This window comes from Seriola dumerili, unplaced genomic scaffold (assembly GCF_002260705.1).
Source record: "Seriola dumerili isolate Sdu_G_001 unplaced genomic scaffold, Sdu_1.0 BDQW01000138.1, whole genome shotgun sequence".
Lineage (NCBI taxonomy): Eukaryota > Metazoa > Chordata > Actinopteri > Carangiformes > Carangidae > Seriola > Seriola dumerili.
This window is the reverse complement of record NW_019174393.1, coordinates 9,180,191-9,198,167: the sequence shown is the minus strand read 5'-3', so window position 1 is coordinate 9,198,167 and position 17,977 is coordinate 9,180,191. Positions and strand designations below refer to the sequence as shown.

General features: G+C 39.5%; 1 protein-coding gene across 2 annotated transcripts in view; it reads left to right on the top strand.

The window, feature by feature from the left end:
- Positions 1–17,977, top strand: part of ptpn12 (protein tyrosine phosphatase, non-receptor type 12) — a 43,623-nt gene that overhangs the window by 10,219 nt on the left and 15,427 nt on the right. For both annotated transcript variants that reach the window (XM_022749763.1, XM_022749764.1), the window contains exons 2-11: positions 7,063–7,171; positions 9,245–9,321; positions 9,488–9,583; positions 10,436–10,474; positions 11,113–11,184; positions 11,312–11,371; positions 12,028–12,170; positions 13,407–13,473; positions 13,613–13,690; positions 14,873–14,971. In XM_022749763.1, the coding sequence (XP_022605484.1) occupies positions 7,063–7,171; positions 9,245–9,321; positions 9,488–9,583; positions 10,436–10,474; positions 11,113–11,184; positions 11,312–11,371; positions 12,028–12,170; positions 13,407–13,473; positions 13,613–13,690; positions 14,873–14,971 (840 nt within the window). The remainder of the gene's footprint in view (positions 1–7,062; positions 7,172–9,244; positions 9,322–9,487; positions 9,584–10,435; positions 10,475–11,112; positions 11,185–11,311; positions 11,372–12,027; positions 12,171–13,406; positions 13,474–13,612; positions 13,691–14,872; positions 14,972–17,977) is intronic.

The following is a 17,977-nucleotide window of genomic DNA, read 5'->3' as shown; positions in this document are numbered from 1 at the left end:
TTCCTAAGGTCTTAAGTGCTGGACTATTTCTTAGCCAGCAGTAGTAACTTCCTTTTCCTCTCTAGTCTTTATGCTGAGCTAAACTTACTGGCTGTTTGCACCACCTACATATAAAGTGAACACATGTGAGAGTGGTATCAATCTTCTCATCTAAACATAAGTTTATTTCCCAAAATGTCAAACTATTCCTTTAATGCTGCTGCTGTTTATATCATAACCCCATCCTTCACAACTCCACATATCTTCACTCACTAATAATATATAAGAATATATAATGCGTTCAAAACATTTGATGCAGTCACATTTTTCTATGTAACTCGATATGACTCTGCACTTTACAGCTTTTTTTTTTTGATGTGGGACATTAACACCACATAGAGGGGCGGAAAGGCAGAGAATACGTCAGTCAAGCTTATTGAACTGTCGGAGGGAGAAGAGCAGAGCGACAGATACATTGAGATCCACACAGACCCTTTTAGTCTCTGTGCTGTAGCAGTGCATCTTTCCCCCCCACATGCTCGCAGAGCGGGAGATGGATTTTTCTGAGAGCATTGTAAGGGGTGACCTATTTTAGCTTGTGTGTGTGTGTCTGCATGGAAGGTGACCGTCGGTACAGCCTCTCTGCCATTAGCACACGACACCCCCACTTCCTGGCCACACACACACACAACCGCACACGTACACGGACAAAAACCTTTTTTACCCACTACTTCTGCAGGAAGAGCATATTTTCTGCCAATCAGTGCTTACTTCTGAGTTCAAAAAGAGAATGTGTTTCTCTCTCTCTCTCTCTCTCTCTCTCTCTCTCTCTCTCTCTCTCTCTCTCTGTATCTGTATGTGTGTGTGTGTGAGTGTGTGAATTATTCAGTGTACCAGGGAAGTATAGTGATGCTGACTTATTCAGCCAGGAGACAGAAAGTAGGTTAGACCCACTAACTATTACATCTTTCTGTCTTTACCTCTCTCTTCCTCTTTAGCGCTCTTTATTTCTCTGTTGGCATTTTTTAAAATCTCTTTATTTTTCTACTCTCTCTCTCTAATCTTCTCCCTTTTTCTCTCCGTCTGTCCCTCTCTCTCTCTCTGCCCAGTAACTGCCCTGGCATCCTCGAGTCATTTTAGGCCAAGTCAAGTCATTGTGAAGAAATGTGTCTGTGAGCACACATGACTCAGTTGCACCCTGAAGGGGGTCTGTGAAGTCGGCACTGGGCTTTCCGGGGCAACGCCCTGTGTGTGTGTGTGTGTGTGTGTTGGGCAGTGGAAGTCGAGCATTCACAGGAAACTGGCCAACTCAGTCATGCAGTTTTACACTTCTGACTGATAGGAAGTAAGAAAGCAATAGAAACAGCAGGGAGTAGAAGTCGAGTGTGGAAGGATTAAAGTCTTTGTGCTTGTAATGCTGAGGTGAAATGAGAGATAAAAGCACAGGAGTGAAGTAGTTTATCAAAAACACATAGTATTCAGTATGTTGGACTGACAGAGCACGGCACATGAAAATACTGAAACTCACTTTGTCCGAAAAGGTGAAACTAGCTGAACTTTGGGCAAATTAACACCATCTACTAACAGATGTACATCCAAATAAATTTGCGTAATCTGCTTTAGGTTTTTTTTTGACAGACCACAACAGTGCAGCGTAGGCTGTTTCAGAGCGTTCTTATCTTTAAATGTGTGAAAACCATAGAAAATTCTTTGATGAGAGGTTTTCTATGGTTTTAGTTACTTCCCTTTCCTGTGAAGAAGAGCGTTTCCTGTGGTATTTGTACCCGTGCTTTTGTGCCTAACATACTCATAAAGGTGCCAATGATGGAGGTGGAAAGTGTAACTGTACTTGTGTATATGAAGAAGAGGCTCATAACATTCAGTGGTTTTAGCTTCTGTAACATGAATGCTCGTTGTTTTTCTCTTTCCAGCTTCTCAGATGTGAGGATTTGCTTTTATAACAGTAAATTAGATATCTTTGGGTTTGAGCCTATACAAACAAGACATTTGTAGATGTCACCTTGTGCTTTATAAAAGATTAACAGCAGACTAATTGATGATGAAAAGAATTGTTAGTTGCGGACCTTTAATACCAGTCAAATTCATATTTCAAGCACAAAGGTAAAACATTCACCAGTTCACACCTTTCTCAAACGTGAGAATGATTGTTTATTAATTTTGTCTGTGAAATGTCAGACAAGCGGTGACAAATGAAGAAGGCAAGCCTGTGCCGAAACATCAGCTTACGGGTTAAAAGTCTGTTCTGCGTAACTGTCAGTGCTCCTGCCCGTGCAAGTACTTTTTCTTGTTCATTGCCTGGAGTGAAAAATGCCTGTCACAGTTTCACAGAGCCTGAGGTTACGTATGTTCATAGCTTGTTTTAAATAAGTATATAAGTAAATAAGATATTTAGGTTAATATCACACATGATGAAAAAGAATCAAATCCACATATTTGACAAGCCACAACCACCAACTTCAGCTTGAAGAAATGACTTAAATGAATAATTTACTGTGATAATATATGCTGATTAATTTTCTCTCAGAGTTGGAGTTTGTGATACACTACTAACTGCTGTATAGAAAACAAGAATTAAATGGAGAAGTACATTTGAGTAGCGATTAGAAGCGAGGATATTTACTTTTCTTTGCCCCCTGTCTCTGCACCCCCACCCCCACCCCCCCTCCTCCATTCAGAGCAGAAGCTAGTGCGAAGCGACATAGTGTGTAAAGGGGGCGTGTGAATGAGCGACACAAACAAGGAATAAAAGAACCCATTAGCTTAGTTACCAAGAGCCTCTTAAAAGCCTTGGCTCTCCCTCTTCTCTCTTCTCCTCTCTCCCCAAGTCTCTCCTTCTTTTCTCCTTCATCCAAAATACCCATGTCCTCCTCTCCTCTACTTCTCTCCTCTCTTTTCCTCTTATCCTCTCTTGTTGGTTTGTTTAGCAAAGGTGCAGCGCAGCAGGCGGGGACTCTCCCTCTGCTCTGTTTCTTCAGCATCCTCCAGGCTTACCCGTTATTTTGTGTGTGTGTGTGTGTGTGTGTGTGTGTGTGTGTGTGTGTGTGTGTGTGTGTGAGTACACGCACAGGCTTGTGTGCACGTTTTTCTGTGCGTGTGTGTTTTTACGTAACCGAGGAAGTAAGAGTAATTAGACACAGGGTCTGTGTGTGGGACAATGGAAAGTAGGGAGAAAGAGGGCGAGACGGACAGTAGCTGGGTCTCCATCCAAGTGTTTTTCACAAGAACGAATCACGTTGAACAAGCTGAACATTAAATATACTGTAGCTTTTTGAATGTGAAAGTAGATATATTTGTCAGATTACCAACATAGGTTTGTTAAGGAAGCTATAAATTGTATTTTTGGACTTCTTGAAACAACCTCCTCACCACAGCCTCTTTATAAAAAAGTTTTATCAATATTTCTTTCATTATACTGCGAGTTAGACATCTCTTTACTTAATTCAAGTTGATGGAATAACACACCCATTCCACATTCAGTTGTGCACTGCTTAGAAGTACATAAAAATGTCTGCGTATAACTTGCTTGGATGGAAATTATTAGTTTAAAAATAGTGATCAGACAAGACTAATCTCCTTCTGTCAGCTGGTACGATATGCATTTTTGCAGAAGTACAAATCAATTTTTCATCATTTTATTTTTAAGCAACCAGTATAATGTATCTGTTGCTAATGAGACACTTGTTGTCTGTGACATCCTTCCAAAATGATATTACAAAATGTCTTTTCCACAATCAGTAAGACAAGGTGTCAGTAGCAGCAGCAGCAGCAAAAAAAAAAAAAAACAACATTTATTCAAAGCTGACATCAGTCAGTAAACAGACGGTATGCCGACACACGCCCGTGCTTCTGTAGTACAATAGTTACATGTGATGTGGTGCTGCTGTCTTCTTATACGTACATTTAACCGCAGTGAATAGGAAGAGTATTATTTTTACACACTGTTGCCATTGAGTGCATGGAAAAAATATATGTAAAAGTAAGAACAACACATAAAAAGAGTAAAGATTTGAAACTGCTTTTCTCTAGACTAATATAATATTCTCATCAGCTGCTCACCGGCTGTATAGGAAATGTCTACATGATTAGAACCTGAAAAAACTACCTGCTGTCTACCTGAAAACAGGTGTGAAAGTTCACCTGGTCAGAAAAAACAGACCTTAATGTTTGCTGATTAGATCCGCTGAACTGCAAGAAGTAAAGTGTGAAGCAGGAGCTGCATGTGCTGAAAAGCCTTTGAGCAAAGCACTGAAGTTGCTGCTCCCTAGATGCTGTCTGTGACTAACAATATGCGCATTGACCTCAGCTGTCATAGTCTGTCTTGTGTAGAGTGAAAGAAGTGATATAGGGCCAAACCAGTGAGGCGCTGAGGTGCTGCAAAATGTCCGAATTTATGGGCTTTAATGGGAGAATCAACTAGTTTTTCCCAGTGCGCTGTAAATGAAGTGGAATGGGCTACGAAGAGAAACATACTTATCATCATTACAGTGTTAGAGGGCACAATTCTCTGCATGTTTGTCTCCACATAATGCGTTTTGTGGGTTGGGGGAATCACAAACCATCACAAATCACCACTGCCTGCCTTGCCTGCTCATTGTGTGTCTTATCGAGTGTGTATATGTGCGTTTGTGTGTGTGTGTAATCCTGGGCTCTGGCCCAGCACAGAAGCAGACCTCTGTTGGAAATGTAATTCACATGAGGCCAGAAGAGCTCTAATGCTATTACCACACACACACACACACACACACACACACACACACACACACACACACACACACACACACACACAAATGAACACACACACACAAATGAACACACACACAGCTGTTGCCGCCCACAGTCTCTGTGTGTGTACCTCTCTTTCTCTCAAACTCCTTCTCTCTCCCTTGCTTCCTCTCACTCGGTTTTCTAGTAGTCTGTTGTTGTGGTTTACAAAGACGAGTGATGCGGAATGAAAGGTGAAAATCCCATTGTGTCTCCAGGGTGTCTCTTTGCCAATAGTCTAAACTGTTTATATGTGTGTGCCAGTTTTTCAATTTAGGAAACTGCTGAATCAAAAACTCAACTTTCACATAAAAGATATTCAAGAAATGGGAGTGTAGAGAGAAAAGTGTGTAGAAGATCATGTGTAGGATTATCTGTTTGTACTATCTAATAGTTGGTGGGTGTGTGTACTGTTGTAAGTGATGTTAATGACAAAGAGTGAAACAAGGACAGAGAGAAATCTCTGAGGTTTGGGAGTCTCAGAGAGGCAGGGTGTAATGTACAGTACGTGTCCATGTTACAGTAACAGGAGGAAAGCCTGCAGCCACTGCCAGAGAGAAGAGAGAGACAAGAGGTGGGACCGTTTTTCACACAAGGCTCCAGCAGGCTGAACGCCCACGCTGACTTTCTCAGAGTCAGACAGAGAGAGAGAGTGAGAGAGAGGGGGAGAGTGAGAGAGGCAGACAAAGTGGAGTGATGCCTAATTTCCTCACTGTCTCAGAAAGAGAGAGGAGAGAGTGATTGAACCATCTGAGAGAATCAAAAAAGGCCCCTGAGAGCATCGTCATGTGAACGCTATCAGAGTCGGGCAGCAGGAGTTTTTCATGGTACAAAAGTCTTTTTAAGTTTCTTTAAAGTTTCACTGTGACGCTCGAGGACAAAGTGAAGTCACGAATGGAAAAATTCTCTGCAAGTTTTAGGTCACAAATCTAATACGAATAATAGAGGCGAGCATCCTGGTGCCAAAGCCTTTGAAGCTGTAAATTTAGGTGTATAAGTTGTGTTTAGTTAAATATGGCCAAAACATTTATCTCAGTGACCATAGAAGAGTATAAATTGCACATGAAGCCATTCATTTTTTTAATCAAATAATATGATTTCAACTGAAAGTAATAACAGTACGGATCTAAAATGCATACGTTACATAAGTTTTTACCCCCAGAACCTTTAACAAAGTAAGATGCAACCAAAAGATTTTCTTTCTTTTTTTTCCCCCTGTCACTGATTGCAAACAATAATTCTAATACTTTGACCTCATCACAAGGTTCACTTACTAAACTTGGATTTTATGAAACTTTCAGCTCTATCTTGGTGTCAAAACAAGCAAGTGGAACTAAAATGATACATGACTTCTTTTCTTTTTTTTTTTTTTTTTTTTAACCAGAGGGCGATATGATGAAACCATCTTTCCTGTTACATTAGTGGTAATAAAATCCCCTTTTTTGGTGTTTATGGTTTTATATTACACTAGCAATTATGTTAAAGTACATTTCTGGGAATTTTAGAAAGTGTTTCTAGATAAAATAACCTGATAGCGCTTATTAAAAAACCTGACAAATAGAGGCACTTCATCACATTGATGCAAAATTCCTGTTGCCACAAGGCAGTTCTGTTCATTTGCATCACTGCCATAACCACAGGTATTAAATGGATAGCTAGTGGGGTAAAAACAATATAGTGAAATCTCTGCTTAGTTTTAATGGCATTCTCATTTGTGGACTAAAGAAATGATATTGCGGTCCGCAGTATCCAAGGACAGCTAGCTGAGCTGTGGCCTGCTGTCGGACTGGAGATGTTATAATTTGTTCTCTTCCCATTAACTGAGTGTGTCCTCATAAGTGTCAGCCACTATTAAATTTGGCCACATTTAACTTCATCCACTGACACACAAAAGAGGAACAGGAGTGTGTGTGTGTTTGTGTTAGAAGGGTATATTAGCAGCAGAGTGAATGTTGAAGGATGGACTGTGTGTGTGTGTGCAAAGGAAAGCGTCACTGTAACTCAAAGAAATGAATAGTTATCTGTTTGTGGAGACACATTTATCACAGCTGCTGTACCCCAGCTCTCTGTGTATTCAGTCTGTGATCCTCAGGCAAAGACTGATTTCTGTCCGTCCTGTATCACAGGTTACTTTGCTTTCGTGTATCTCTTTCCTGTGTGCCATCAAAAAAAAAAAAAAAGCCTCTCCATTTGTACCTATAAACATGTGACATGTAACCTGTGTAGTTGAGAATGACATGCGAATGAAAGAATTTGATTTGATACCATCCACTAAATATTTTTTCGTCTTCTTTATTCCAGAGGTTACGGCGGTTATCTACCAAATACCGGACAGAGAAGATCTACCCCACCAATGTAGGAGAGAAGGAGGAGAATGTCAAGAAGAACAGATATAAAGATATACTGCCATGTAAGTACCGGCACACAGGGGACATTCTGACTTCTCAAACACATGTGTAGCTAGTAAATAATGGCTGACTTGTCTGGTGTGCAACAAAACCTAAATTTAATGGAGCCATTGGTAATGATATTAGCTACACCCCTGCTCTGTAACAAACATATAAATACTGATCTGTCTGATCTGTTAGAGGGAAAAACAGGGAGAGGTTGTAATGTCCATTTTATGCTGATGAAGGCACACTTTATGTCATAGGTTCCACATAAAACCAGATCTGTAGTTTACTATTTGAAGCTAGGTCTCTCTAATAAGTTTTACACTTCAAATGCAGGCAAACAAAATACACTCGTTTGCCAGTTTATTAGGTATGCCTAGCTAAAACTTAATACAACAGCCCTCCCTGCAATAAAACCTGCCGTCATATGGGTGTACAACATATTAAGAACACCTCAGTACAATTCAACAGCTTCCTAAAACAGTTTCAACCAAAGCTTCATATTATAACTTTCCTAAAGGTAAGAATCATTGCATGGCTGTTGTATGACAGTGGCTCTCCACCTGGTGGTGAAGACCACTTCAAGGGGCCAGGAGATGATTGTAAGAATAAAAATCAATCCTCGCTCACAAAGTGATGTTCTGTTTTCTGACTTTTCTCTAATCTTTGCTTCTTTCCTGCAAAATACTTTAGTTTAACCTTTTCAGGCCTTTAAAAATGATTCAGACGAAATAATCTGAGATACGAAAATCCCTCTTAAGTGGAACTTCCCATAATCTATACACATGCAGTTTATATTTAGGAGTTGGAAGGGGTTACAAGTAAAAACATTACAACTCACACTACTACACTATAACACTCTTTTATTTTTTAAAGCCTTTTCATACACTAAAGTTCGGTTTATAAACAAAACATCTTCATGGAGCTTAATGCTGGACTGAGGGATCATTTGACAGAGCTATAAGGGTGAACAAGATCACATTGCATGCAGTGATATTGATGACGTATGTGTGAAATGCCATTAAGCATATTCAGTTTTCACTGCAACATTCCTCTGTCATCTTCCCTGCACTGTTCCACACTGATCCTCCAACAACAAACCTTAAAGGAAACGTACAAATTTCAAAGTTATTTTTGTCCTCAGTGTCCTTCTGCTAGTTCATCACTCTATGTACATCACACGCCTGCAGCCGATTTACAGCGATATTTGTCCTGCGCTGCTGTTAATAACTACAACAATTTAATTTGACAAAGTTTTAAATATTTAAGCAAATGCAATGCTTGGTCCTGCATGACGGTAGCATTAAAACATTGTATTTATGTCCTCAGCTTTAAAGATAACACGCTCTATGTGCCAGAAAAAAAAAAAACTATGTTCAATCAAAGTAAAAAAACAAAAACAAACTATTGTCAAATAACACAACATTATATATTATATTATATTTTTTAACCACAATTTCTTTAGAAGACCAGGTTAAATAAAGGAAAACTGAAAAAATAGAGTAAAGGCAGGAGATGAGGATTGGAAAGAGAAGGACACATACAGACAGTGCACAAAAATGTTTGTAAAAATAATTCACACACACATTCAGAGCAAATAGAGATACTTAGTATGTTGTAATAGGTTGTGTAACAGTCTCACATACACACAGAGCTCTCACTGTATTTAATGACCTCAGGGGAAGCTTCCGTGACCCAACATCTGTCCTACTTTTTATACCTTTATCCTCTTTTTATCTTCTGTCCATCCATCCATCCATCCATTCATTCATTAAGGCTTTTAGTAAATGAGCTTGTGATAAGGCAAAGGAAGAACTGGTTCACCCACAACAGATGTTTACACACACATACACACACACACATGCAGCACATATGAGGATAAGGATGTTGCTGTGTGTCCATTAACCTCTTCATGATTCCACTTCTCTCTGGCTTTTAGCCGTGTCCTTGTTTTCTCTGTCCGTCTGCCCTTTCTATTCCTCTTTCTCTTATTCTATCTATTTACCTTTACTCCTCAGTCTCTGTATTTTTCTTTTTGAGTGATTAATATTTTTTAAATTAAATAATAATTGTAATTATTTTCTCTCCAGTTGATCACAGTAGGGTGAAGCTGAAGTTAAAAACGACCAATCAGGACACAGATTACATCAACGCCAACTTCATCAAGGTAAAAATCGAGCTACTTTGCTTTTTTTTATCTGAGTGGTTTGACTTTATGTGGTCTTATACACTAATTATATTATAGTGTCAGGAAGAAAGTCTCATCTCATCATCACACTAACATCTCATGTGCAGAGGTGTGACCGTGCTTTCTGTCCCTTTCTCTCCTTTAGGGTATGGATGGCCCAGAGGCCTATATCGCAACTCAGGGCCCACTGCCGAACACTGTCATTGACTTCTGGAGGATGAACTGGGAGTACAACGTAGCTGTGAGTATTAAAGATTAAAGTGTATATAATGTAGGAGGTTTTTAAGAGGGCAAAGACCCTCTGCGTCAACTTGCAAGGACAACAGAAAGTTGGCATTTAGAGTATTTTTTATGATAGGGGGTGCTACAGTGTCTATTTACCGCAACATTTTATTACATGGGATAAATTGGCTGTGTTTGTGCATTTATGCTGAAAATATAATTCGTATACCTGTTAAATATCATTGTTTACTCCTCTCTGATTCCAATTAGATTATTAGTTATTGGTTTGAATGAGGCGTTTCTGTGAGATGGCAGTTAACATCATTTTGTATATATATACAATTCAAATGTCACTATAGCATGGTTGAATAAAGTTTGGGTCATAACTGTAGCTCTGCACAGTTAATTATTAAAACTGTGATAATTAAAGTAATTAAAGTAAATATTTAATATGGTTGCAGAAATTAGGAGGCAGATGGGGAGTGCTTACACTTGAAACCAGATGGACAGATATTGAGAGGGAGGGAAGGAGCTGTGATTAGGTTTAACTAGCACCCTGACATACTTCAGATTTGCAGCTGTGATAATTACTCCTGTATGATCAAAGGGAATGATGGGAGATATGGATGTGGCAGAGAAACGTATGATCAAAAATCATCTGAAGCCTGCACAAATCCTGTAGGACAGGAAAAGGTTGAGCCATTCTCAAATCGAGTGTTTCTTATTGCGAGGGAGACTCCGCTGAGTCTCTGGCACTGGTTTTGGTAACTACAGCCGCACAGAAATAGAACATGTAGCATTCAACAGAACTGTTTTTTTGGAAATGTGATTTAAATATTGATCAGAATCCTTCCTGTTTGTCTCTCCGCAGGTTATTGTAATGGCTTGTCGAGAGTTTGAGATGGGAAGGGTAAGGCCTCTGTACTTAATCCCTTCATGTGTATATGCGTGTCAGTGCATGCATGCAAGTGTACATGTGTACATTCGTATGTACACACATCTGTGTTTCATTATCTCCACCAAGGTTACAGTGTCCTGTCTCCGTCTGTCAGAGTAGTTATTGTAGAAGTAAAATGATTTTATCCTTGATTCTTTAATCCAGCTCATACAATAACACAATGAGAGGACTATTTAACCTTGGTGGAGGTATTTCTAGTGTTTTATGTGTTTTTCTCGTCTGTCTGTGCACAAATGTATTTGTGAATAGAGAGACTGAGAGTTTGCTCAAGTCAGTTACTAAAGCCTTGAGTACATTTGCATTGATCCAAGCTTGTTGTCTTTTTAGGTCAAGATGTTCACTGATAATAAAGTGTGACTGATAGCTTTAATAACTTATATGCCTCTATGAATGTGTGTTTTGCACATGTGGGTATATATAATATAGCACATATATAGTCTCTTTTTTCCTGTAATTGTCATTGTCTTTGCTCCACATGTCACGTTAATTGTTTATTTTGAACCAGAGAGTGTGTGTGTGCACAGGAAGTTGTGGTATCTGCCTGGTATTTTGTTCTCAGCCAAAGCTAACTCTTGTTCTTCTCTGGGTAGAAAAAGTGTGAGCGATATTTCCCGCTGCAGGGAGAGGAGACCATGAGTTTTGGTCCTTTCAGAATCTCCTGTGTAAGTAGAAGAATCTCTAATATCACAGCTGTGATTCTAATGAGGACTGCTGCATTTCTCACATTTTTTCCAATGACTGCTTTAATCAAGGATTGTGTTAAGGCTTCTCCCTGTCTTTGTTTTCTAGGAATCAGAACAGGCCAGAACAGACTACTTTATCAGGACTTTGATGGTGGAGTATGAAAATGTAAGTTCTCTGTCTTATTGCTCACTCTGTTTTATTAATCCACCAATTATTAATTTAATTGATTGCCACCACTAATCCTCACTAGTCAAAATATTACAATATCACCAGTGATAAATTTCTGATATTGATATGTGTCACAAGACGGCAAATGTCTGCAAATATCACATAAAAACAATCAGATTTATGTCCAAAGCAATGATACATGTTCAAGTCAAGTCTTTTTATTTATATAGTGCCAAATCACAACACGCAGGTCTATCTCAAGGCACATTTCATATAGAGCAGGTTCTAGACCCTAGTCTTTATAGTATTGATTATACAGACCGAACAATTCCCACCATGAGCAAACACTTGGCGACAGTGGCAAGGGAAAAATTCCTTTGAAGAAGCAGACACCTCAAGTAGAACCAGGCTCAGGGGGCGGCCATCTGCCGAGAGAGAGAGATGTTCCATTGTGATAAATTACATGAGAAAAAACTCTTCACATAAATGAAACAAGATGTTCAGTAACGTATTTATTTTGGTTTAGAAGTAAAATATGTGGAAATCATCCATTTGGGTGACATGATTTTGTAAAACGATTACACATCATCACATACACACACAAAGTATTGCCCCCCCCCCCCCTTAATATCCTCCCATATGACTCTCTGCAGGAAACTCGGAGGATAACACAGTTCCATTATATGAACTGGCCAGATCACGATGTGCCCTCATCGTTTGACTCCATACTGGATATGATCGGACTAATGAGAGAATACCAGGAGAATGATGATGTCCCTATATGTGTGCACTGCAGGTTGGTATATACTGAACATGCTGTGCTGAGACACCTACTGCAACTAAGGCAACATCTAAAAGAAAAAGAGACTGATAACAGATGAGAAAATAAAGTAATGAAGAAGACAGTGGTATATACAAATGGAATTGAATGATGCATGAGATTGACAGTGGTTTTCTGTGGGGAGGCAGTGAGAATGTGAAAATGGTGGACAGCAGGGGGTTTGTGTGTTTTTGAAATCAAGTTTCAACACAGCAGAGAAATGTTGCAGCAGTGGCTCAACAAGTACATACAAATGCAGATCTGCTTCTGACAGAAGATGGATTATTATTTTTAAAACTCACCCGACACATACCAGAAATTTTGAATGACTTGTTTTGGTTGACATTTCACTGTTTCAATTGACTAATCTGCTAATTTAGATTTGATTGATTAAAAGATAATTAACTACTTAGCTGCCATTTAGAATTCAGCCAGATGAGCCCAGCCTGAGTCTTGCATCAATAATTTTCCTCTGATTGCAGCTGTTAAAAATGACAGCTGCAGTGATTGGTTAGACTGGTGAGAATTTAAATGTGATCGGTCTAAGCAATGATAAATTTATGGCAAAGCAGACTCGAAAAGAAGTTCAAATGGGGACATGAGTTATCTAGAATGAGAAGAAAACACTCTGATTCACAAGGCAATAGATTCAGATTTTCTGCTTCACACAGGCATGGGTATCCACACAGCACACACACACACACACACACTGTCCATGTGTGTGTAATCAGCTATAATGAGCAGCCTGAGGACATTTCCTGGTTCCTCTGTTACACAGCAGGACTTAAAACTGTGTCTCTGTGTGTATAAAGATGCTTTGTGTGGGTTGATGTGTACTGTATGTGTGTGCTCATTAGAGTAGCAGAGGGCTCTCTGACAGCATGAGGCAAAGTTTTATGATTTCATGTGTCAGACGTGATGTCAAGTTATCTCAGCTTCTGTGTGTCTCCTGTCTCCATCCTGTCTGGACGAGGTGTTGTTACACACATTCATACAAACGTGATTGTGTGATTTTCTGTACTTATTCTATTTCTGTGCCCAGCTGCCCAGTCCACAATAGAAATCCACAGTTGATACTTGTGTGGAGTGTGTTTTTTTTTTTTTTTAGTTCGTTTACGTATGTGATAAGAAAGCGTAAGTTTTAGTGTGTGTATTTCTGTCTTTACACATGTGCCTCTGTTGAATCTAATCTGTGCGACTGTGACTGTACAGTGCAGGCTGTGGGAGGACGGGTGCTATCTGTGCTATCGACTACACATGGAACCTCCTCAAAGCTGGGGTATGTGAACACACACACTCTCTTATACATACCCAACACATACCACATACCTGTACAAATACACTCTTTCTCCACACTAGATGTAATGTAATGATTGAACTGAAAATTAACCCTTTTGTTGTGTTTTGTGCTTTTAAAGAAAATACCAGAAGATTTTAATGTTTTTCGGTTGATCCAAGAAATGAGGACGCAGCGACACTCTGCTGTTCAAACCAAGGTTTGTTTTTAGTTTTAAGGTTGTTTTTTTTTTTACACATACAATGCTTTTGTGCGTTCTGCTCAACTCATTATAAGATTTAATACAAATTTGCTTTGAGTAATATGCAGAAAATACAGAAATGATAATTAGTGTTTGGGCGGTAACTACTACCCAGAAGTGTTGCTGCAGCCAGATTTTTCACCCTCAGGGATCTGAGGTCAACATTGTGTGATATTTGATATTTTAATAGATTTCCACAAGCTGGTTTCTCAGCAGCGGCTTAAAAACAGTGTCAGTTTCTATGTATGAAAACCACCGTGTTCCTGCCCACAGAGGCTGTGAAAACATTTATGTAACAATCCTGATACCTGATTTTGGGAACGAATTAAGGAGATTAAAGAAGTAATGAAGGGTGTACATGCACCGCGTGAAAAGAATTTCACAATCACCTGCAAACATTTCAGTTTTGTTTAGTGTTTTTAAAAGTTCTGTTAAGAACCTTAGTGACACATTTTATGCAGTGAGAAACTATATTTCTGATGTAACAGCAGTATTTGGAATATTGTTTGCAAAAGTACTCATTACTCACTTGCTGCTCTTTTAATATTTTGTAATCCATTATGTTAGTCATAATTTGTCTGAGTGACAGTGATTCTCTTGTAAAGATAAGCAGCATTTCCTCCTCTGTATGTCTGCCACAGCTTTATTCATTCATTCATTCATTCATTCATTCATTCATGTGCTAAACCTGGCTGAAAATGGATCCTCTCAACTCACACATTCCCCACCATTATGTGTAACTGGTTCAGGTCGTTTTGCCAGAATTTTGCATGTTTGCATGTTTCTTGTGGAATAACTGTCATTTCTGAAAATGTGGCTCTTTGTGCAGAAAGTAAAGACAGTATGCCAGTGTGCGTCAGTGCAGGCCATTCCATTGTTTTCACACAGGTTGTATTTTATACCCTTGAAAATGGATGTTTTGGAGGATTGACACACAGAATGTTTTTGCTTTGGTATTGATTTGCTGAAACTCTCTTTTCCCTCTCCTTCACCCCACCTCTCATCCATTTAACCCCTCTGTTTGGCTTTTTGCAACACTTTTTTTCTTTCTTACCACTACTTCCTTATGTCCTTGTCTTTCTCACCCTCTCCTGTTCTTTGTCTTTCCTTCCCTCTCTCTTTTTGTCTTTCTCTCTGTAGGAACAGTACGAGTTAGTTCATAGAGCGATCGCTCAGCTCTTTCAGAAACAATTGCAGCTACTGGAGAGCCCCACCAACACGCAGATACACGATGGCATGGTATGACACACACAGACAAACACACACACACACACACACACACACACACACACACACACACACATATATTGTACATGCTGTCTGGTGTTAAAGAAAGACAGGATGTCGCTGAGTAACACACTCAGGGTGGGAAAAAAACACAAATAATTAGTCACAGGGGAGGGAGAGGGTAGGAGGAGAGGAGGAGGGGCCTTCAGAAATCTTTGCTCTTTACACACAGAAAAAGAAGAGTTTCAGAGTTTGTGCCAAAGAGAGAGCTCTCTCCTCTACAGGGTAGTCTCACAGAACTACGTACAGTTAGTCCCGTTTAAAAGAGCTGGAGAAAAGCTTTGCTCTGTTAGTCACCACTGCCCTCATTTTAATTTACCTCACACACTCATCACTTTCATTGCGCCAAAGCACAAACACATGTACCATATATGAAGTGTCCTCATCGTCCCTCTTCCTCATCCCGTTGCTATAGAATTACAAGCCAAGCTAAAAAGTTTACTCATATTATAAAAATAACATATAAAAAAAAATCTAAAGAGCAGTAAACGTTTCGTCTTCAGTGGCTCCTCCTAAATTTAAATGCAGAGCTCACCCGGGCCAGTCAATTTAAGGATCCAGGTTTTGGAAATCCAGCCTGGTGTTGAAATATTGCAAATGACCAAAAATATCATCATCCCACATCATTATGTTGCAGTTTTGGGGAAAGATAGAGAAGCTACAAGCTGCTCTTCATTTGAAGTAGTAAAGCTACAGAAGCACAGAATTTTTATTGAAAGTAAATGAGGCAAGCTACACCTCAAACCTGTTCTCTCCTTCTCTCTCTGTACTGTCACACACGTCAATGTGAATGATCCATTCTTGAAAAATAAGTTGAGGCTGGTTTATTATCTATTTCTGAACTTTTTCATCTTAAAGATAAAAAATAAAGTAGTGAGCTGTAGCAATTGGTCCCGATACACCGCGTAGAGGGGGGTAAAAACTAGCTGCTCTACCAGACTGTTGCTGGGATATGTAGTTAAACTAGTCGTACCACAATTCCCCAACCATGTTCTGTAGCTATGTGAAGATAAATGACAGAAAGCCAGAGGACAGAGAGTTCAGTGAGGCAGTGTCTGACGAACCTAAAGACAGAGGACACATTAGGACTATGAAAGAGTGAATTGGCAGTAATCCAGAGCTGACTTCCTGCTTAGGAAGCTGTGATGACATCACCCATCTCCCATAATGCACTTTAAGTCTGAGAATAGGCACACATCCATTGGAGAAGGGGGACCCTTGCAAGAGACAGTCACACGAGAACACACACAACCATGTTTACATTAGAGAAGACTCAGCTGACACACTTTCCACACTGTTGCCGCAAATCCCAAAATATATTTTATATATTTAGTAAGTGTTTCATAATATACTTTAGAAACTCTATTTCTTTTACAGCTATTGATATTAACTGTTTGTTAACACTGGGTGTGGCGCATGTGGAGGAAAGTTTGTTGCTACTGATTGTAACTTTGTCATTATCTAACAAAGTTGCAAGTCCAACGAGCACACTGCACTGAAACACACACTCACACACACTTGGTGTGCAATAATATTATCAGTGTGCTGGACTGACTCAGTCCATACACAAATTGACTCATGTCCAGTCGGCCATTGTCAGCGACTAAAACACCCACACAGGTGCTCTCAGTGGCAGCATGAACAATAAGCCTACACATACACACGTCCCACACACGTTTCTCTGCTCACACGCAGCCGCCATTGTTTGCGAGAAGTATTCCTACCAACACACACGGACCTCCGTATGCGTCCGTATACAGACAGATGTGATCGGCTCCTCTGTCTTAAGCTCAGTGTGCTGGAATTTTGTCCCTCAGCAGACTTTAGCTGCAGTGGCCTGGTTTGTGCCCCCCCACCCCCCGTCATGAGTTTATGACGACTGAAGTTGTCCTGTCATCCTCTCATTATCAGAGTGGAGAGAGTCAAATTAATGAGTCACGGGGGGGGAAGAGATGGGAGGAGGAGGAAGATCAGAGCTGAGAGGAAGAGATAACATTAGTAAGGAGGAGGAGGGCTCCTTTCAGAAACAGTTTTGATCCTTTGAGCAATTTTGTGGCAACTCTCTACCTCTGCTCCAGGAGAGAGGGAGAGATAGTAGACAGGAGTTAGAGTGGCTTTACATTTCAACAGCATTTATAAAAAACTACAGTCACAGTGAAATTGACTGGTGTGGTCTGAGCAAAGCTTTAAAAAAAAATCAATCCGTTCTGAAATTTAGCAAAACTAATAATATGTGCATTGAAGTCATACAGATGATTTGGCAGTTATAAAGGTAACTTCCACCTTTTCCAGATGAAATTTGTCTTTCAACATAATTTGCCCTTTTACATACACGGAAACACATAAAAGCTCCGGCCGTCAGACTGAAAATGCCAGTACACTTACTCAGTGTACCTTACTCACTCAAGTGTGTTCATTTAAGACGTCTGAGCTTTCAAGGCCGAGTGGGACTCATCAATTCCACCAAACAAGTAAACGCAGAAAATCCTCAAACTATAGTAAAAAACCCAGTGATGGAAGGACTCGGAGCCTATATTTAATAAAAGGTAGCCACAATACATGAATATTACATTACAAGTAAAAGCCTTCAAAATGTATACTTCAGTGAAAGGACATATGATTGTACAAAGTAAAGTTATATTTTTGTATTATCATTATTGATGCATTAACCTATAAGCAGCATTTTAATGTTGCGGCTGGTTGAGGTGGAGCTGATTTTAATTACTTTATGTACTGGTGGGCAGTTTAATTTAAAAATTTAATCAAAAAAATTTTAATTAGTAGCTACAGCTTTTAGATAAAACTAGTCGACTAAAAAGGGCATTATTTTCCAGTTAAATGTCATGGAGCAGCATAAAGTAGCATAAAATTGAAATACTTAAGTAAAAAACAAGTTTAATGTACAGTATTACTTTGGTACAGTACATGGATACATGTACATATTTACTTTCCACCACT